The sequence below is a fragment of the Anopheles funestus genome, chromosome 2RL, assembly GCF_943734845.2.
Source record: "Anopheles funestus chromosome 2RL, idAnoFuneDA-416_04, whole genome shotgun sequence".
Taxonomy (NCBI): Eukaryota; Metazoa; Arthropoda; class Insecta; order Diptera; family Culicidae; genus Anopheles; species Anopheles funestus.
In genome coordinates this window covers 100,625,953-100,640,675 of record NC_064598.1, presented here as the reverse complement: position 1 = coordinate 100,640,675, position 14,723 = coordinate 100,625,953, and the positions used below count along the sequence as shown (strand labels likewise).

General features: G+C 38.0%; 3 protein-coding genes across 25 annotated transcripts in view; 2 read left to right on the top strand and 1 right to left on the bottom strand.

The window, feature by feature from the left end:
* The window catches only part of LOC125763387 (uncharacterized), a 98,864-nt gene extending 95,447 nt beyond the window's left edge, over positions 1-3,417 (top strand). Inside the window, exon 8 of one of the 3 annotated variants that reach the window (XR_007418344.1) lies at positions 2,503-3,417. Coding sequence is in view for 1 of the 3 variants with exons in the window: in XM_049426535.1 (XP_049282492.1) it covers positions 1,613-1,727 (115 nt within the window). In the remaining 2 variants the exon portion in view is untranslated. Of the gene's footprint in view, positions 1-1,612 lie in introns of all 3 variants that reach the window. The other 2 variants (XR_007418343.1, XM_049426535.1) reach the window with 2 other exon arrangements.
* Positions 3,418-11,261: 7,844 nt separating this feature from the next.
* LOC125763598 (uncharacterized) lies at positions 11,262-12,521 on the top strand. 2 transcript variants are annotated; one of them, XM_049426940.1, is made up of 2 exons: positions 11,262-12,123; positions 12,196-12,521. In XM_049426940.1, exons 1-2 carry the CDS (start codon positions 11,796-11,798, stop codon positions 12,357-12,359), a joined length of 492 nt encoding a protein of 163 aa, XP_049282897.1. In that variant the 5' UTR covers positions 11,262-11,795; the 3' UTR covers positions 12,360-12,521. The 2 variants fall into 2 exon arrangements, with proteins under 2 accessions (XP_049282897.1, XP_049282896.1); XM_049426939.1 differs by having other exon boundaries at positions 11,262-12,521.
* A 306-nt stretch (positions 12,522-12,827) lies between these two features.
* The window catches only part of LOC125763342 (piezo-type mechanosensitive ion channel component), a 44,539-nt gene continuing 42,643 nt past the window's right edge, over positions 12,828-14,723 (bottom strand). For all 20 annotated transcript variants that reach the window (XM_049426368.1, XM_049426365.1, XM_049426358.1 and 17 more), the window contains 3 exons: positions 14,255-14,685; positions 13,958-14,180; positions 12,828-13,885 (listed from right to left, as the gene is read on the bottom strand). In XM_049426368.1, the coding sequence (XP_049282325.1) occupies positions 13,567-13,885; positions 13,958-14,180; positions 14,255-14,685 (973 nt within the window). In that variant the 3' untranslated portion in view covers positions 12,828-13,566. The remainder of the gene's footprint in view (positions 13,886-13,957; positions 14,181-14,254; positions 14,686-14,723) is intronic.

The window sequence follows — 14,723 nt, the reverse complement described above, 5'->3', positions numbered from 1 at the left end:
CGACTCCATCAAGCGAACTCCCAAACTAGAAACGTAGATTAAATGCGTTCTCTAGAGAGTTAGCAATCGGATAGCTTTCTTTCAATTTCCACCCATTTCAATCCTTTTCTATCCTGCGCAAAAGATAGCAATTTTAAACGTATATTGGAATAGAACAAAATGAATGCAAACAGATCAGCAGAGGCAACGATGGGATATGAGTAACAGGTATTTACAATTGGTAAAATACGATTAAAAGAAATCATTAGCAAACGTTACCAAGTAACGTTCCCATAGGAGACGTTTACGGAAATGACCCGGCACTAGCATTACATGTAGCTTCGGGATAGTGTTGGGTCAAGTAGCTCTTTTGCAAGAGCGGAGCGCGCCGCTCTCGTTCTCTAAAGTGTGCGGCGCACTTGAGGTAGCTTCACACGGAGCGCTGCACACAGGAGCGATTGTGCGATGCAAATTTTATAGAATTGTTCTATTTTTTTATCCTTTTTTATTTAAAGCATTATTTGAGTGAAAAGAAACTCATTGCAACCAATTGGCATTAAAATAAATCAATTTAAATTTTTTTGCAAAATTTCCCAAAAAAAACGTCCGTAAACGTTTTCGTCCGTACGTCATAAGCCTTATGAAATTTTCGAGTTAAATTTTTTTTGAAAATTTTTTTCTGATTTTTTATTCTTTTCTTAATTTAAAGCATTACTTGAGTGAAAAGAAACATATCTAAAACAATTCGTATTAAAATAAATCAATTTATAAAATTTTGCAAAATTTCCCAAGAAAAGGTAAGGCTATAGCCTTAGGAAATTTTCAAATGGGAGCGGATCGCACAATCGCTCCTGTGTGTAGCGCTCTGTATGGAGGTACATCTTTTTCGCGTGGGCTGTGCGGGAGCGCACACAATAGATGAGCGGAGCGATTGAGGTACCTCTTTCGCTCTTAATCCAACACTACTTCGGGATTCTTCGCTTGGGCTTAGCTTACTTACAAAGCAATCATTGCTGTACGCAGTTGTAGTTAATCAAGCCGTGAATGTAAACATCTGTTTCGACCACTAAACGGTGTACTACTCAGATGAAACGGCAACGCGACTTAGAGGTTTTTAGTTTTGATTTTTTTAAGATTCACGTAAACAGTTTGAGCTTCACTGTATTAGCTACGAATCGGCCACTTTTTGTGCTTCTTCACATTGTTAAACGTTGATCAACAAAAATTGATAGCCTGTAGTTGTACCGTACTTACAGCAATTGTTTTGCTATTAGACTAGGAACGTAAATGAGTACGATTTGGCATTTAGTTAACGGCTAACATTTCACCGGTTCTTCATCAACTGTATACATACTTGTGGTGAATTTGTGTTGGCAAGTGGCAATCGTACTAGGATGCAATTTTGTAGTTCGTCTATAACTTTAATTATAAATTCGTGCGATAAAATAATGAATCTTAAGTTTTTTTACAACTAACACATCGTTTTGTTTTATTTCTCGTTGTGTCTTCAAAGTCTTTTACCGATTGCGCTTACGTTTTCCCCATGAATAATTCCGATTATCTTAGCTTTGCATGTCGTATTTACAAAACAAATGCGCTCCATTGAAAGAAAGAAAAGGAAAACTTTGGAAAGGTGCATATCGTGCGTTGGGCTGTTTTTCGTCATAATGGTCGTGCCGGAGACCAAGGGCCGCGACCTGGAGGAGATGGATCCGCGCTACGTGCGAACGTTAACGATCAATCGATGAGACATGGGTACCCACGTAGAGTATTTAGTATAGTATTTAAGGGACCGCTTCCTTTCCCATCTGCGGCATGCTTTGATGGTCGGAAGGACTACCGCACTCGTGAAATTCGTGCTCGTACAAAGTTCCGGCTGTAGACTGTTCCTCTGTAAATGTATAGTTTGAATCGAGAGCCAACTAAGCTGACAGATGTGTGCTTTACTATCTGATCGATGCACAAGTATTAGTAAAGGTAAAGTCAACACCAACCAACAGAAGAAGAAGGAGAAAAAACTCCCCTAATCAACCCTCAGCCGTTGCAAAAACGGTGAAGCATTTACTAGCAAACGATAGATGGTGTTTTGTATTTCTGTTCTGATCACCTCAAAGCGTGTGTTTTGTTGTGCTTTTCCTCAAAGACCAACACCCAAAACATGTCACTTAACTACTCGAATTTCTTAACAATCGAGAGCATGTGTTCCTAATAGATTTTCGTTTGCATTATATTGTGATCCACTAGCTGCTGTGGATGCTAGACGAGCTCCAGTAGGTTGAGGAATATAGAAATTAGACAAAAACAAATCTATCAACGATCAAAATAGTGAAACTCGTCCAGTCAAAACTGTTATAAAAATATGGAGAGTCCTATCACAAGAAGGAGTGGCCAATGCGGTCAGAGCAAAACTGATGTTCCCGGTCAGGATCGTCTGAGTCCTTGGACGATAGAGACAGAGAGACAATAATTTATATCGTAGCAAAAAAGAAAAGAAAAAACAGAGAGAAATCAATTATAATAAAGTTTAATATAGGCAGGGCAGTAGGGTTTGGAACAAACGCATGCTGGTTTCCAGTTACAGCCCGGTAAGTAATAAATATATACAGATCTATTATACATACTTATATACATACAGAATCAAAAACCAGACTGGCCAGTCGCCGGCTTCGGTCGCAAGAAGTATTTTTAAAAGCTAGAAATGGGCGAAACAAGCAGGAACAAGAAACAATAACTTATACAGAAGTAGCGTATGCGCATACTTATAACCGATGCTTTGACAGTGCAACGTAGTGGACGACGCCTAGAACGATGGCGGCTAAATGTTAGTAAGAGGAAACACGCAAATAAGCCATGTGGCGGTTGCGTCTGTTTGTCCTCTACTCTCTAGAAGCAACTACGTATATTTGCATTTTCGTGGCCCCAACTCCTACTTCATGCTAGTGTACATATACTACGGTGCGTACTTAATACGCCATATAATGCCGGCAAAGCCGAATAAGATTTTATAAATCGACATATCTTCCAACATTAGAAAACATGCACAGGAGACAAGGAGTTTTTGTTTAAATTGGCTATCGAATTATATCGTGTTGGACAAACGTTCGACATAATATTCATTGGAGCAAGGTGTAGTAATTTGTTGGTCAAGTTCGACTAGGTTGTTGTGTGGCATTTTTAATAAAACAGCAACAATCGAATCGAATAGCGAATAGCGATGGCGCAGTTACGTAAAATACATCTTATAGATTATTTTCATTTCTGCTGCTAGACCCGTAATATCTATCTACCTGATGTTGAGACACTTACACACTGTAATACGTATCAGTTCTTGCGTCTGTACGAGTACAGTCCAGTACAACAGAAGTATATCAATTTTCGATTAGTACAAAGATATTATATCAGTAAAGGAGCATTTCTTCCAACAATCTCCCCCCCCCCCCCCCCTCCCAAACCTTTTGTTTAAGGTGTCCTACATCAATCACTAGAACAGATGATCGAACGAACTGTAGAAGGAAATCGACCAACACATATTCTCGAATAATCTCAAATACTATATCGTACAAAAACGAACCTCCTTTTCTCGAGTCTCGTTACCCATTTCTAGCCTGTTGTTTCCTGTTCTAACGTGGCTCTATATCTCTCCCCAACTACTCTTACCTGTTGCACACTTTAAACAGTTGTTTAAATTTCATTTCTAAAAACACAAAACTGATAACAATTAGTGCAACATTTTATAGACAACGTAAGCAAAACGATACTTAACACAGCGTACATCGATCGAACAAACAAAAAACAAAAGGCGAGAAGCAAAAATAGTGCGCCGTACTGGAAAGTCATGACAATAAGACAACTTTAAAAAAATCAAACCAAGTGTTCAGCGTTGCAGTGTACTGCAGCTTAGCAGCAGAAAATGAGATGTTTAGCATAAAACTTACGTAGGAAAAGCTTAGCCACTGATGTACCGTGCTCGTGTTTTCTTTTTTGTGACAAACACAGCGAAATACAGATGGATTGTACAGTACGACTCCGTCAAGCGAACTCCCAAACTAGAAACGTAGATTAAATGCGTTTTCTAGAGAGTTAGCAATCGGATAGCTTTCTTTCAATTTCAACCCATTTCAATCCTTTTCTATCCTGCGCAAAAGATAGCAATTTTAAACGTATATTGGAATAGAACAAAATGAATGCAAACAGATCAGCAGAGGTAACGATGGGATATGAGTAACAGGTATTTACAATTGGTAAAATACGATTAAAAGAAATCATTAGCAAACGTTACCAAGTAACGATCCCATAGGAGACGTTTAAGGGCATCGGCCCTAAATACGGAAATGATCCGGCACCAGCATTACATGTAGCTTCGGGATAGTGTTGGGTCATGTAGCTCTTTTGCAAGAGCGGAGCGCACCGCTCTCGCTCTCTAAAGTGTGCGGCGCATTTGAGGTAGCTCCACACGGAGCGCTGCACACAGGAGCGATTGTGCGATGCGCTCCCAGGAGCGAAGTTTCACTCCACACGGAGCGCTGCTCACAGGAGCGATTGTGCGATACAAATTTTATAGAATTGTTTTTTTTATGCTTTTTTTTATTTAAAGCATTACTTGAGTGAAAAGAAACACATTGCACCCAATTGGCATTAAAATAAATCAATTTCATTTTTTTGCAAAATTTCCCAAAAAAAAACGTAAGAGGTAAGCCTTATGAAATTTTCGAGTTAAAATTTTTTTTTAAATTTTTTTCTGATTTTTTATTCTTTTTTTAATTTAAAGCATTATTTGAGTAAAAAGAAACTTATTTCAACCGATTCGCATTGAAAAAAATCAATTTTAATTTTTTTGCAAAATTTCCCAAAAAAACGTAAGGGGTAAGCCTTATGAAATTTTCGAGTTAAAAATTTTTTTAAATTTTTTTTCTGATTTTTCATTCTTTTTTTAATTTAAAGCATTATTTCATTGAAAAGAAACTTATTTAAAACAATTCGCATTAAAACAAAACAAATTTTTAAATTTTGCTAAATTGCTCAAAAAAATGGCAAGGCTATAGCCTTGGGAAATTTCGTTCTTGGAAGCGCATCGCTCCTGTGTGTAGCGAGGTACGGAGCTACATCTTTTTCGCGTGGGCTGTGCGGGAGCGCGCACAATAATATGAGCGGAGCGATTGAGGTACCTCTTTCGCTCTTAATCCAACACTAATTCGAGATTCTTCGCTTGGGCTTAGCTTACTTACAAAGCAATCATTGCTGTACGCAGTTGTAGTTAATCAAGCCGTGAATGTAAACATCTGTTTCGACCACTAAACGGTGTACTACTCAGATGAAACGGCAACGCGACTTAGAGGTTTTTAGTTTTGATTTTTTTAAGATTCACGTAAACAGTTTGAGCTTCACTGTATTAGCTACGAATCGGCCACTTTTTGTGCTTCTTCACATTGTTAAACATTGATCAACAAAAATTGATAGCCTGTAGTTGTACCGTACTTACAGCAATTGTGTTGCTATTAGACTAGGAACGTAAATGAGTACGATTTGGCATTTGTTTAAAGGCTAACATTTCACCGGTTCTTCATACACTGTATACATACTTATGGTGAATTTGTGTTGGCAAGTGGCAATCGTACTAGAATGCAATTTTGTAGTTCGTCTATAAGTTTAATTATAAATTCGTGCGATAAAATGATGAATCTTATGTTTTTTTTACAACTAACACATCGTTTTGTTTTATTTCTCTTTGTGTCTTCAACGTCTTTTACCGATTGCGTTTACGTTTTCCCCATGAATAATTCCGATTATCTTAGCTTTGCATGTCGTATTTACAAAACAAATGCGCTCCATTAAAAGAAAGAAAAGGAAAACTTTTAACCCGGTAACGAAAGGAGCATATGTGCGAAATTCTAAAGCAAAACATATACAACAATCGTGTTGACTCTTAACAGAAACAAGTTTATATTTAAAAAAAATGTAATAGATTCTCTTCTAGCGCCCATCATGATAGAAAATAAATCAATTTTTTGTACAACGACATAACAAAAAAATATATAAAAGTTTAAACTAACATCACAGTTGCTGGGCAAATAAAGATAAAACGTGAATAATACCAAGTGCAAACACAACAAACAAAGCATAACAACCTAAAATCACATAATAGAATGTCAATAACGAAAAAGAAAGAAGAAAAAAACAGAAAACATACCGAAACTCCAAGAAAGTAGCTTTAAATGTGACAATAAAAATGATAGTTGTTTAATACTTAGTATCGCATTTAACAAAGTAAAACAAAACAATGGCCAAATCGAAGCCCTAAATTTGCATTCACGATCCAATCAATCAACAAGCAGCAAACAGAGAGGAGGTTAGCGCTGAACGAATAGAAAAATTAATAGATTCATAAAATAAAACGTATTACGCTAGGAAAGTTAATTAAAAACATCAAAGATAAGGACAATACGATGCGATATGCAAATGTGAAGATTATGGGAATAGAAACTACAAACGAAGCAAACTAACACAGTATAACAAATGAGGAGCAGCTCCAATCGTACTCGTATCGATCGTTTATATTTACCTGCGGATGGAACGATGTGATCTGTTGATGATTTTACTTCCTCAATAACACGAGCTGTATAGGTTTATTCTCTTCCCATGTTGTTTGTTACAGATTGTATAACACACAGAAATCGTTTCGAACTTTAAACATTGCCAAGCATAGCCTATCTTCTTAGGGAAGAAAGATCAGTTTAGCGATATTGTTATGTCGATGCTACAGTTTATTAAAGAAATCAAATAAATGCTCTCTAAAGCTCAACTTAATTGCTCTTCTAAAGAGGTTTTCGAATAGCTAAACCGTGTTCAAAGAAACCAAGTTTATCGTCGGAGGCGATAGAAGAGCAGAGATGAAAAGAAAAACAGATTTAGCATCGCCAAAACGGAGAAAGCTTATAGCGTTAATATAAAAAAATACATAAATTCAATTTACTAATAAAATCGAAATCACTATATCGAATGGAGCAAGGGTGAACAAATACGGAAATAGGAAGACAGCCGAAGAGTATTTTCTAACGCGAGATGCATTTTATGTCCATTTTGATTTTATTGCCTGATCAGAGGTAAGGCTAGAGTGGAACAAACAAGGAAGTTAGACTGTAAACAGTACACCAAAAAACGAAAACAAATAATAAACACGCAAAAACATTCAATTCACATACACGCATACTTTCGGATGGAAGTGATTTTTTTTTTTGCTATATTTCAATAAAGCAAAGTTGTTTCTGAATTATGAATAAAAACCCCTGTACATTGATGAGTAAGCCTGTTTAAAATATTTTTTAGTTGTTAAAATATCACAAAAGTATCAAAAATGAAAGAAAAAGAATGAAAGAAATGATTTTAGAAATTTTGTGAATAAATAAACTACTGTAAAATATAACACCCTTGGAAACCCCTGTACTTTCATGAGTAACCCTGCTTAAAATATTTTTTTGTTGTTCAAATATCACAAAAGTATCAAAAATGAAAGAAAAAGAATGAAAGAAATGATTTTGGAAATTTTATGAATAAAGAAACTACTGTAAAATATAACACCCTTGAAAACCCCTGTACTTTCATGAGTAACCCTGCTTAAAATATTTTTTGTTGTTCAAATATCACAAAAGTATGAAAAATGAAAGAAAAAGAATTTTGGAAATTTTATAAATAAATAGCCGAAAAACCCTGCATGGTTGTCGAGAAACCCTGCCAATAACATTTCCGGAAAGTTTACTTTCGATTAAAAACCGCTTATCTACGATAAAACTACGAATCGGATGTTATCTCCGCCAAAAAAAAAAAAAAAAAAAAAAAAAAAAAAAAAAAAAAACAGGTTCAGGAGGAGGTCTCGAGGAGGTCACCTCTCAAACAGGTGCAGGAGGGGGTCAAGGGGCCTCTAACAGGTGCAGGACGAGGTGCGGCGGTAAAAAACCAAAAAGAAAAAAGCAAACAAAAAAAGTGAGCAACGGAACCGACAAAATCTGAAAAATCAAAGTGTAAAAATACGTTTTGGTTTTTGAAATGCTACCTCTTCGCCTGGTATGCTCTCCTGTTACTTCAAAACATTTCGCCTGGTAGTTTTCGAAATCCGAAAGTATCCAAAAGTATCGAAAAAGTACCAGCTGCAGCATCCAAGTAACAGGAGAGCATACCAGGCGAGGAGGTAGCATTTCAAAAACCAAAACGTATTTTTACACTTCGGATTTTCAGATTTTCGTCGGTTCGTGGGCCCAATTTTTTTTTTGCTTTTTTCTAATCGATGGTACCAGATTTTCATATTTTGGAGCGTATTTTTTCACTTTGATTTTTCACATTTTTTCGGTTCGTGTGCTCACTTTTTTGTTTGCTTTTTTTGACCCCTCATTAACCTGTTATCACGAAATTTGATGAAATATTTCATGAAATATTTCATGAAATATTTCATTTTTCTTTGAAATTTTTCATTTTTTGAAATATTTCATGAAAAGTTTCATTTTTTCTCTGACATTTTTCAGTTTTTGAAATATTTCAAAAAATTCGGTTTTCTGCGATTTTCTTGAAATCCTGAAGAGATAGACAAACACAATGTTAGCATGATTTGTGTAGAATTCAATTCTGCATCTTTACAAATTTATTTCATACTTGTCCGATCATTAGTACTAAAGTTATGATCGAAAAACGGAAATGAAATATTTCAACATTTTTTTTAATTCGCGATTTACTGGAAATCCTGAAGAGATAGACAAACACAATGTTAGCATGATTTGTGTAGAATTCAATTATACGTCTGTACTAATTTTTTGCATATTTGTCCGATCATTAGTACTAAAGTTATTACAAAAAAACGGAAATGAAATATTTCAACATTTTCTTTAATTCGCGATTTATTTGAAATCCTGAAGAGATAGACAAACACAATGTTAGCATGATTTGTGTGGAATTCAATTATACGTCTGTACTAATTTTTTGCATATTTGTCCGATCATTAGTACTAAAGTTATTACAAAAAAACGGAAATGAAATATTTCAACATTTTCTTTAATTCGCGATTTACTTGAAATTCTGAAGAGATAGACAAACACAATGTTAGCGTGATTTGTGTAGAATTCAATTATACGTCTGTACTATTTTTTTGCATATTTGTCCGATCATTAGTACTAAAGTTATGATCGAAAAACGGATGTGAAATATTTCAACATTTTCTTTAATTCGCGATTTACTTGAAATCCTGAACAGATAGACAAACACAATGTTAGCATGATTTGTGTAGAATTCAATTATACGTCTGTACTAATTTTTTGCATATTTGTCCGATCATTAGTACTAAAGTTATGATCGAAAAACGGATGTGAAATATTTCAACATTATCTTTAATTCGCGATTTACTTGAAATTCTGAAGAGATAGACAAACACAATGTTAGCATGACTTGTGTAGAATTCAATTATACGTCTGTACTAATTTTTTGCATATTTGTCCGATCATTAGTACTAAAATTATTACTAAAAGACTGAAATGAAATATTTCAACATTTTCTTTAATTCGCGATTTACTTGAAATCCTGAAGAGATAGACAACAACAATGTTTGCATGATTTGTGTAGAATTCAATTATACGTCTGTACTAATTTTTTGCATATTTGTTCGATCATTAGTACTAAAGTTATTACCAGAAGACGGAAATGAAATATTTCAACGTTTTCTTTAATTCGCGATTTACTTGAAATCCTGAAGAGATAGACAACAACAATGTTTGCATGATTTGTGTAGAATTTAGTACTGCGTCTTTGCATATGTTTTGCAGCGAAACTCGAGCTACAGAATTCGGATATAAAAAAACAATTATGACATACATAATCACATAATCTTAGCAGATTTTCCTCATTCATATTTCATGTATGTATACAACATTGTACAACGCACTATCGCGCACACACACACACAGTCATATTCTTCGTTCCTGTAAGAATCCTTTAAAATTCCAGAAATAGTAACAAAGAAAGAGTTCACTACCCTGGTGGCATTGGATGCGGTTACCTCACGCACCAAACTCACCAAACTGACCATCAATGTGCGATGCATGTTCTCGGGTGTGGAGGACCAAAACGAGAACTCGACACACACCTTTCTTGACACATACGGCCGACCATGTTGGGTCGTCTAATTAGGTCCTCTCACAGGAAGCGATCGGTACGTAATAGGATTACTTAACGGGGCAGACATGACGTAAAGTTTCGCTCGAGCTGACACGGCAGCTTCAGAACTCTGTGTGTGCTACCCATTCGTTCGTTGTGTCTTATTATTCAACAGCTAGGTGGTGTTAGTTGTTAAGTGTTATCCAATAGTAACATTCCTTCAATTATAGCTACCTTCAATAAGCTAGCAAATGTCGCAACAGGTGGTTGAAGGGGCAGAAGTGTTACACTTATAAATTACCCGCGAGTCACTTCACCAACCGACAGTTGGTATCCATCGCTCGTCCGGTTAAGTGCTGTCATCAAACAAACGCCATGATACAGCCGACTCGTGTACTACTCTTAGCAAAAGAGAAGACCCAACAGCTCCGGCAGTCGCTCGAGCCGGAAAAGTTCACCTGCAAGCTGGAAAAATTCCTCACCGTGTACCAAGGGTACAGCAAGCTTAAACCGAAAATCTTCCCCAAGCGTATGAGCGCCATGTTCCCATCGGATGTGGTTGTGGCCAGCGAAGGGCACCCCCAAAATTTCCGGCCCGCCTTTGGTTCGAGCGCTTCCTTAAAACGCCATCAACAAGATTGGTCCGACAAGTATCAGCGCACACGTCCAGGATACGCCATCGCCTCGCCTACCGCCACACGGGACCGTGATGCCACCGACCATGGACGACTACAAATTGTTGGTGCACCGGATGGGCAGATGGATAAGCGGAAACCTTACGGTTCTATTGGTCGATCGCGGAAATCACACACCAAAAGTCCAAGGCGAATGGTGTTGCGCGCTAGCGGTGGTGATCCAAGCTCAGACAAGAATTTGGAACAATCGACCGACATTTTGTGTTCGTCAGTGTTTCTCACCTACCGTGAAGGATTGTTCTTCAACACTAAGAAACAGACGCCATGGGAAACGAATTGTACCGATGTGTAGTGCTCACCACAATTAGCTTTGTGTTCCATTTTGTGCCGTGTGTACCGTAAATAGATTAAGTGTTTTCAATGTATCTTCGATACATGCGTAAAAGCAATCCCCAAGAATTACTTTGTGAAACAAAAGTGAAAACTGTGCTTGTTTTTTTTAACTAAACTTTCCCGTTAAAGTGCGTCCTTTAAAGATACAAATATAAACATGTTTACTTGTTACGACTAGCGGTTTATGTTGAATGTTCCAGTATTTTCTCTCCCTATTTCTATGCGTCGATTAAATTTGTGGCAAATTCTTATTGACAGGTTAGCATTGAAAGATTACTTCTTCACTCACTTTGAACCTGTTCCACCCAGCAATACACGAGCTAGCGTCTTGCAACGGAAGGATAATTAGATTGCTGATGTACTACAGGAATCGCCATCCTTCCCACGGCGGTTTTCCGTCCGAAGTGGAGAACATGTTTTTCCATCCACAATTATTCAACATCAGCTAACGCGGAAAGAATAAAAAATATTAGCATAATTTGCTTTGAACGTGACTTGCATCGTACCGTGAGCTTACCATTTTAGCCTATCTGCGCTATAAAAGCTGCAACACCCGCTCTTTGTAGCTGCAGAACACAACTGAGTGCATCGGAGGAAGCAACCGCACAACGCATACTCGACGAGTAGTGCTCCCGTGTAGGAAAAGTGCGCATTACTATGGCGAAGGTGACGCTAGCGTTTCTAGTTTCGCTAGTAGCCTATCTTGCCTATCACGCTTTGGTCAGTGAGGCACAACCCATTGGATCCCTCGTGCTAACGTCTTCCGGTTCGGGACACTCCGCCGCCGGTTCCTCGTCTGCTGCCGATGGTAGTGATAACGATCGGTTAGATAAAGTGCAGCATGCATGGCTTACGGATACAAATGCTTACCGTGCTCGAACTAAAAGCCGGCAGTACGACCGAAAACATCCGGGAACTAACGCCTATCAAGCCTACCGACGAACGGCACCGTTTCCTGTACTTACGCTGAAGGAACAAGCCGCCAGTACGTCGGAACAATTATCCCCAGAGCCGTTGGATCTTGGAAAGACTGACCAGCTACGGTTTAACTTCGCAGGATATCTTACCGACGGTGGGACACTGCTGGACGAAGATGACGAGGATGATGCGGTCGGTGGTTTGGTGAAACGATTCGACGACTACGGCCATATGCGGTTCGGGAAACGGGGTGGCGAAGGCGATCAGTTCGATGACTACGGGCACATGCGGTTCGGAAGATAGAAAGTATTGAAAAGTAAAAATCCATGCACAGTATCATCAGAGGTGTTGGGGCTAGAAAGTTTTGTGTAAGTTGTTTGTAGTCGCACTTGTTTGGTACGGTTACTTACTTGCGATTTCTGTTTTGGGGCGGCAAATAAAGCTTCCATGCGTGAAGTGATAACAGCTGGGTTGTAGTGGACTATCTCGCGTCGTTAAGTGATGACATGAAAGAAAAGTGTCTTCTGACGTAGAATTTTGAAACATAAACTATGAACGTCTGGACTGACGTTTTATGTCGTATATTCCCTTTGGTTTTCTAAAGAACGTCGGTGTACTTCTTTTCGCCTAGTACAATAAGAGATCCCGTCGAAGAACTCCTAATAAAGTATCCGCGATTCGTGAAGCTGACACCTATTGCAAATCATTACAAATCATTAGTATGGAAGACAAGTTTTCCACAACAATTAACACAATAACTTGTCCCTAGAATTGTTTCGAAAATTCACATGGTTTCGTTTGTTCTTTATTTAACGATACAAATTTCGATTGGATTACGCGCTATAAAATGGATCAACCCTGGAACAAACAAAACGAGTACGCTTCGAAATTACTATTCCTATGATATTATGTTCATCCGCTAATCGCCGCGGTATATCAACTAATGTAAACTGATCCTCTTCACATTTCTGACTCGCCCAATCATTTTGTACTGCTTAATGTATTGTGATCGTGGAAAAGGAAGCAAAAGGATGTTAGCAAAACCTGTGTATAACAAGTAGTGAGAAGCGAATAATTTATGATAGTAATGCATGACTTGCCATGTGTAAATGGGACGCGTTTTTCGACTAGCTTTCGAATTTAATTCAAATTTTAATACAGCGTTCGTTCGTTCACAACGCATAGCGAATGAAACGTACACGCTGTTTTGCTCTCACCGCATGATGTTTATGTACAAAGAACATTTTAATCGCTCCATGGCTTTTCATGTTACGCTATCTGTTCGAAATTTACTACTTTTCGATTGTCTTCATCTATCAACTCATCCATGTTTATTGCTTTAAACTTCTTTTATCTTCAATCCGATATAACTTAACAAAGATCTATAACGACATCACCACATCGAAACAACTTTCATATCTTGTCCACTCGACCATTAACAATTGTAAGTGTTCTTCTATCACAAAAAACAAAAACAAAATATCATCCCGTATAATATCTTCGCGTTCGCTTATTCTTGCTTCGGGTGGGATGCGGGTTGATCCGTCATGGTGTCCGTTTCATCGTCACCACCACCTTCGTTTTTGGGTCGAGTCCATTTTATCATCGTCTCCGGTGATCTGTAGAGGAACAGCAATTTCGCAAACAGATCCTCCTCCAGCGTAAATTCGGACGATTCGCGCACCAGGTAAATGTCCAGACATAGCTGCAATACTCGATCGACGTACGGTAAATCTTCAAACATAATTTTCGAACTAGCACCGGAAAAGATGCTTGTTCGCAGCATACGCGAGAACACGAGAATCATCGTCGAGTAGATACCAATGATGCTGCCAGTTTAGAAAGGTAAATCAAAATTTAAGCAAATATTTTTGTATTTTGTTCTAGTCAATTGCACTTACCCTCCTGCAGCAATTGAACTGATGGTGCTGGGAAATATTTTATCATTGAACATGTAAATCACCAGATAGTTGGCGCAATCGGCAAATGGCAATCGGGAAAAGTACTTCTCGTACAACGTATCACCACAATCTTCCGTTGCTTCCCACCAGCTTACGTTAGATTTCTCATCCATGTATAACTGTCGTATCTGCATGTTCCGATAATTTTCATCCGCTTCATCATCTAAAATAAATAAAACAAAATAAATCGCTTTTGAGAATTCTAAACCCTATTTTTCCAAACATATTCCTCCTTACTGTTGGCTGATTTCACCAGCTGATGAACTGGTCTAATCGCCCCACTATTTTGCACACGTAAGAACTTCGGCATAATATTCATCAACGCGGCCATATCGTTGTCTTTCTCTCTAGTGATCGAATTAATGAGCGCTTGGCGTGCGGGACCATCATCCAGCTGGTACGTGCGTTCCTCTGATATGACACCCGGATTTTCCTTCGAATTGGTCATCCTACTGATCGTGTATCGGAACCGGCAGGTTAACGTTACGTTGTTTATCAAATCATTCAGCAACCGATTCCGCTCCGGTGGTGAAATGTTCCAGATGGAAGTTGAGTTTATACCGAGCTGTACCGCCGCCACATCCGCCGGTTCGTAGTTCGAAAGGAACGTCTGCGCAGCACGCTCCATAAACGGTGCAGTAAAATTTGACCAATTGTTTGGAGTTAGTCTGCGAAAAGCAACACATATCAGTGCGTGAAGTAACGC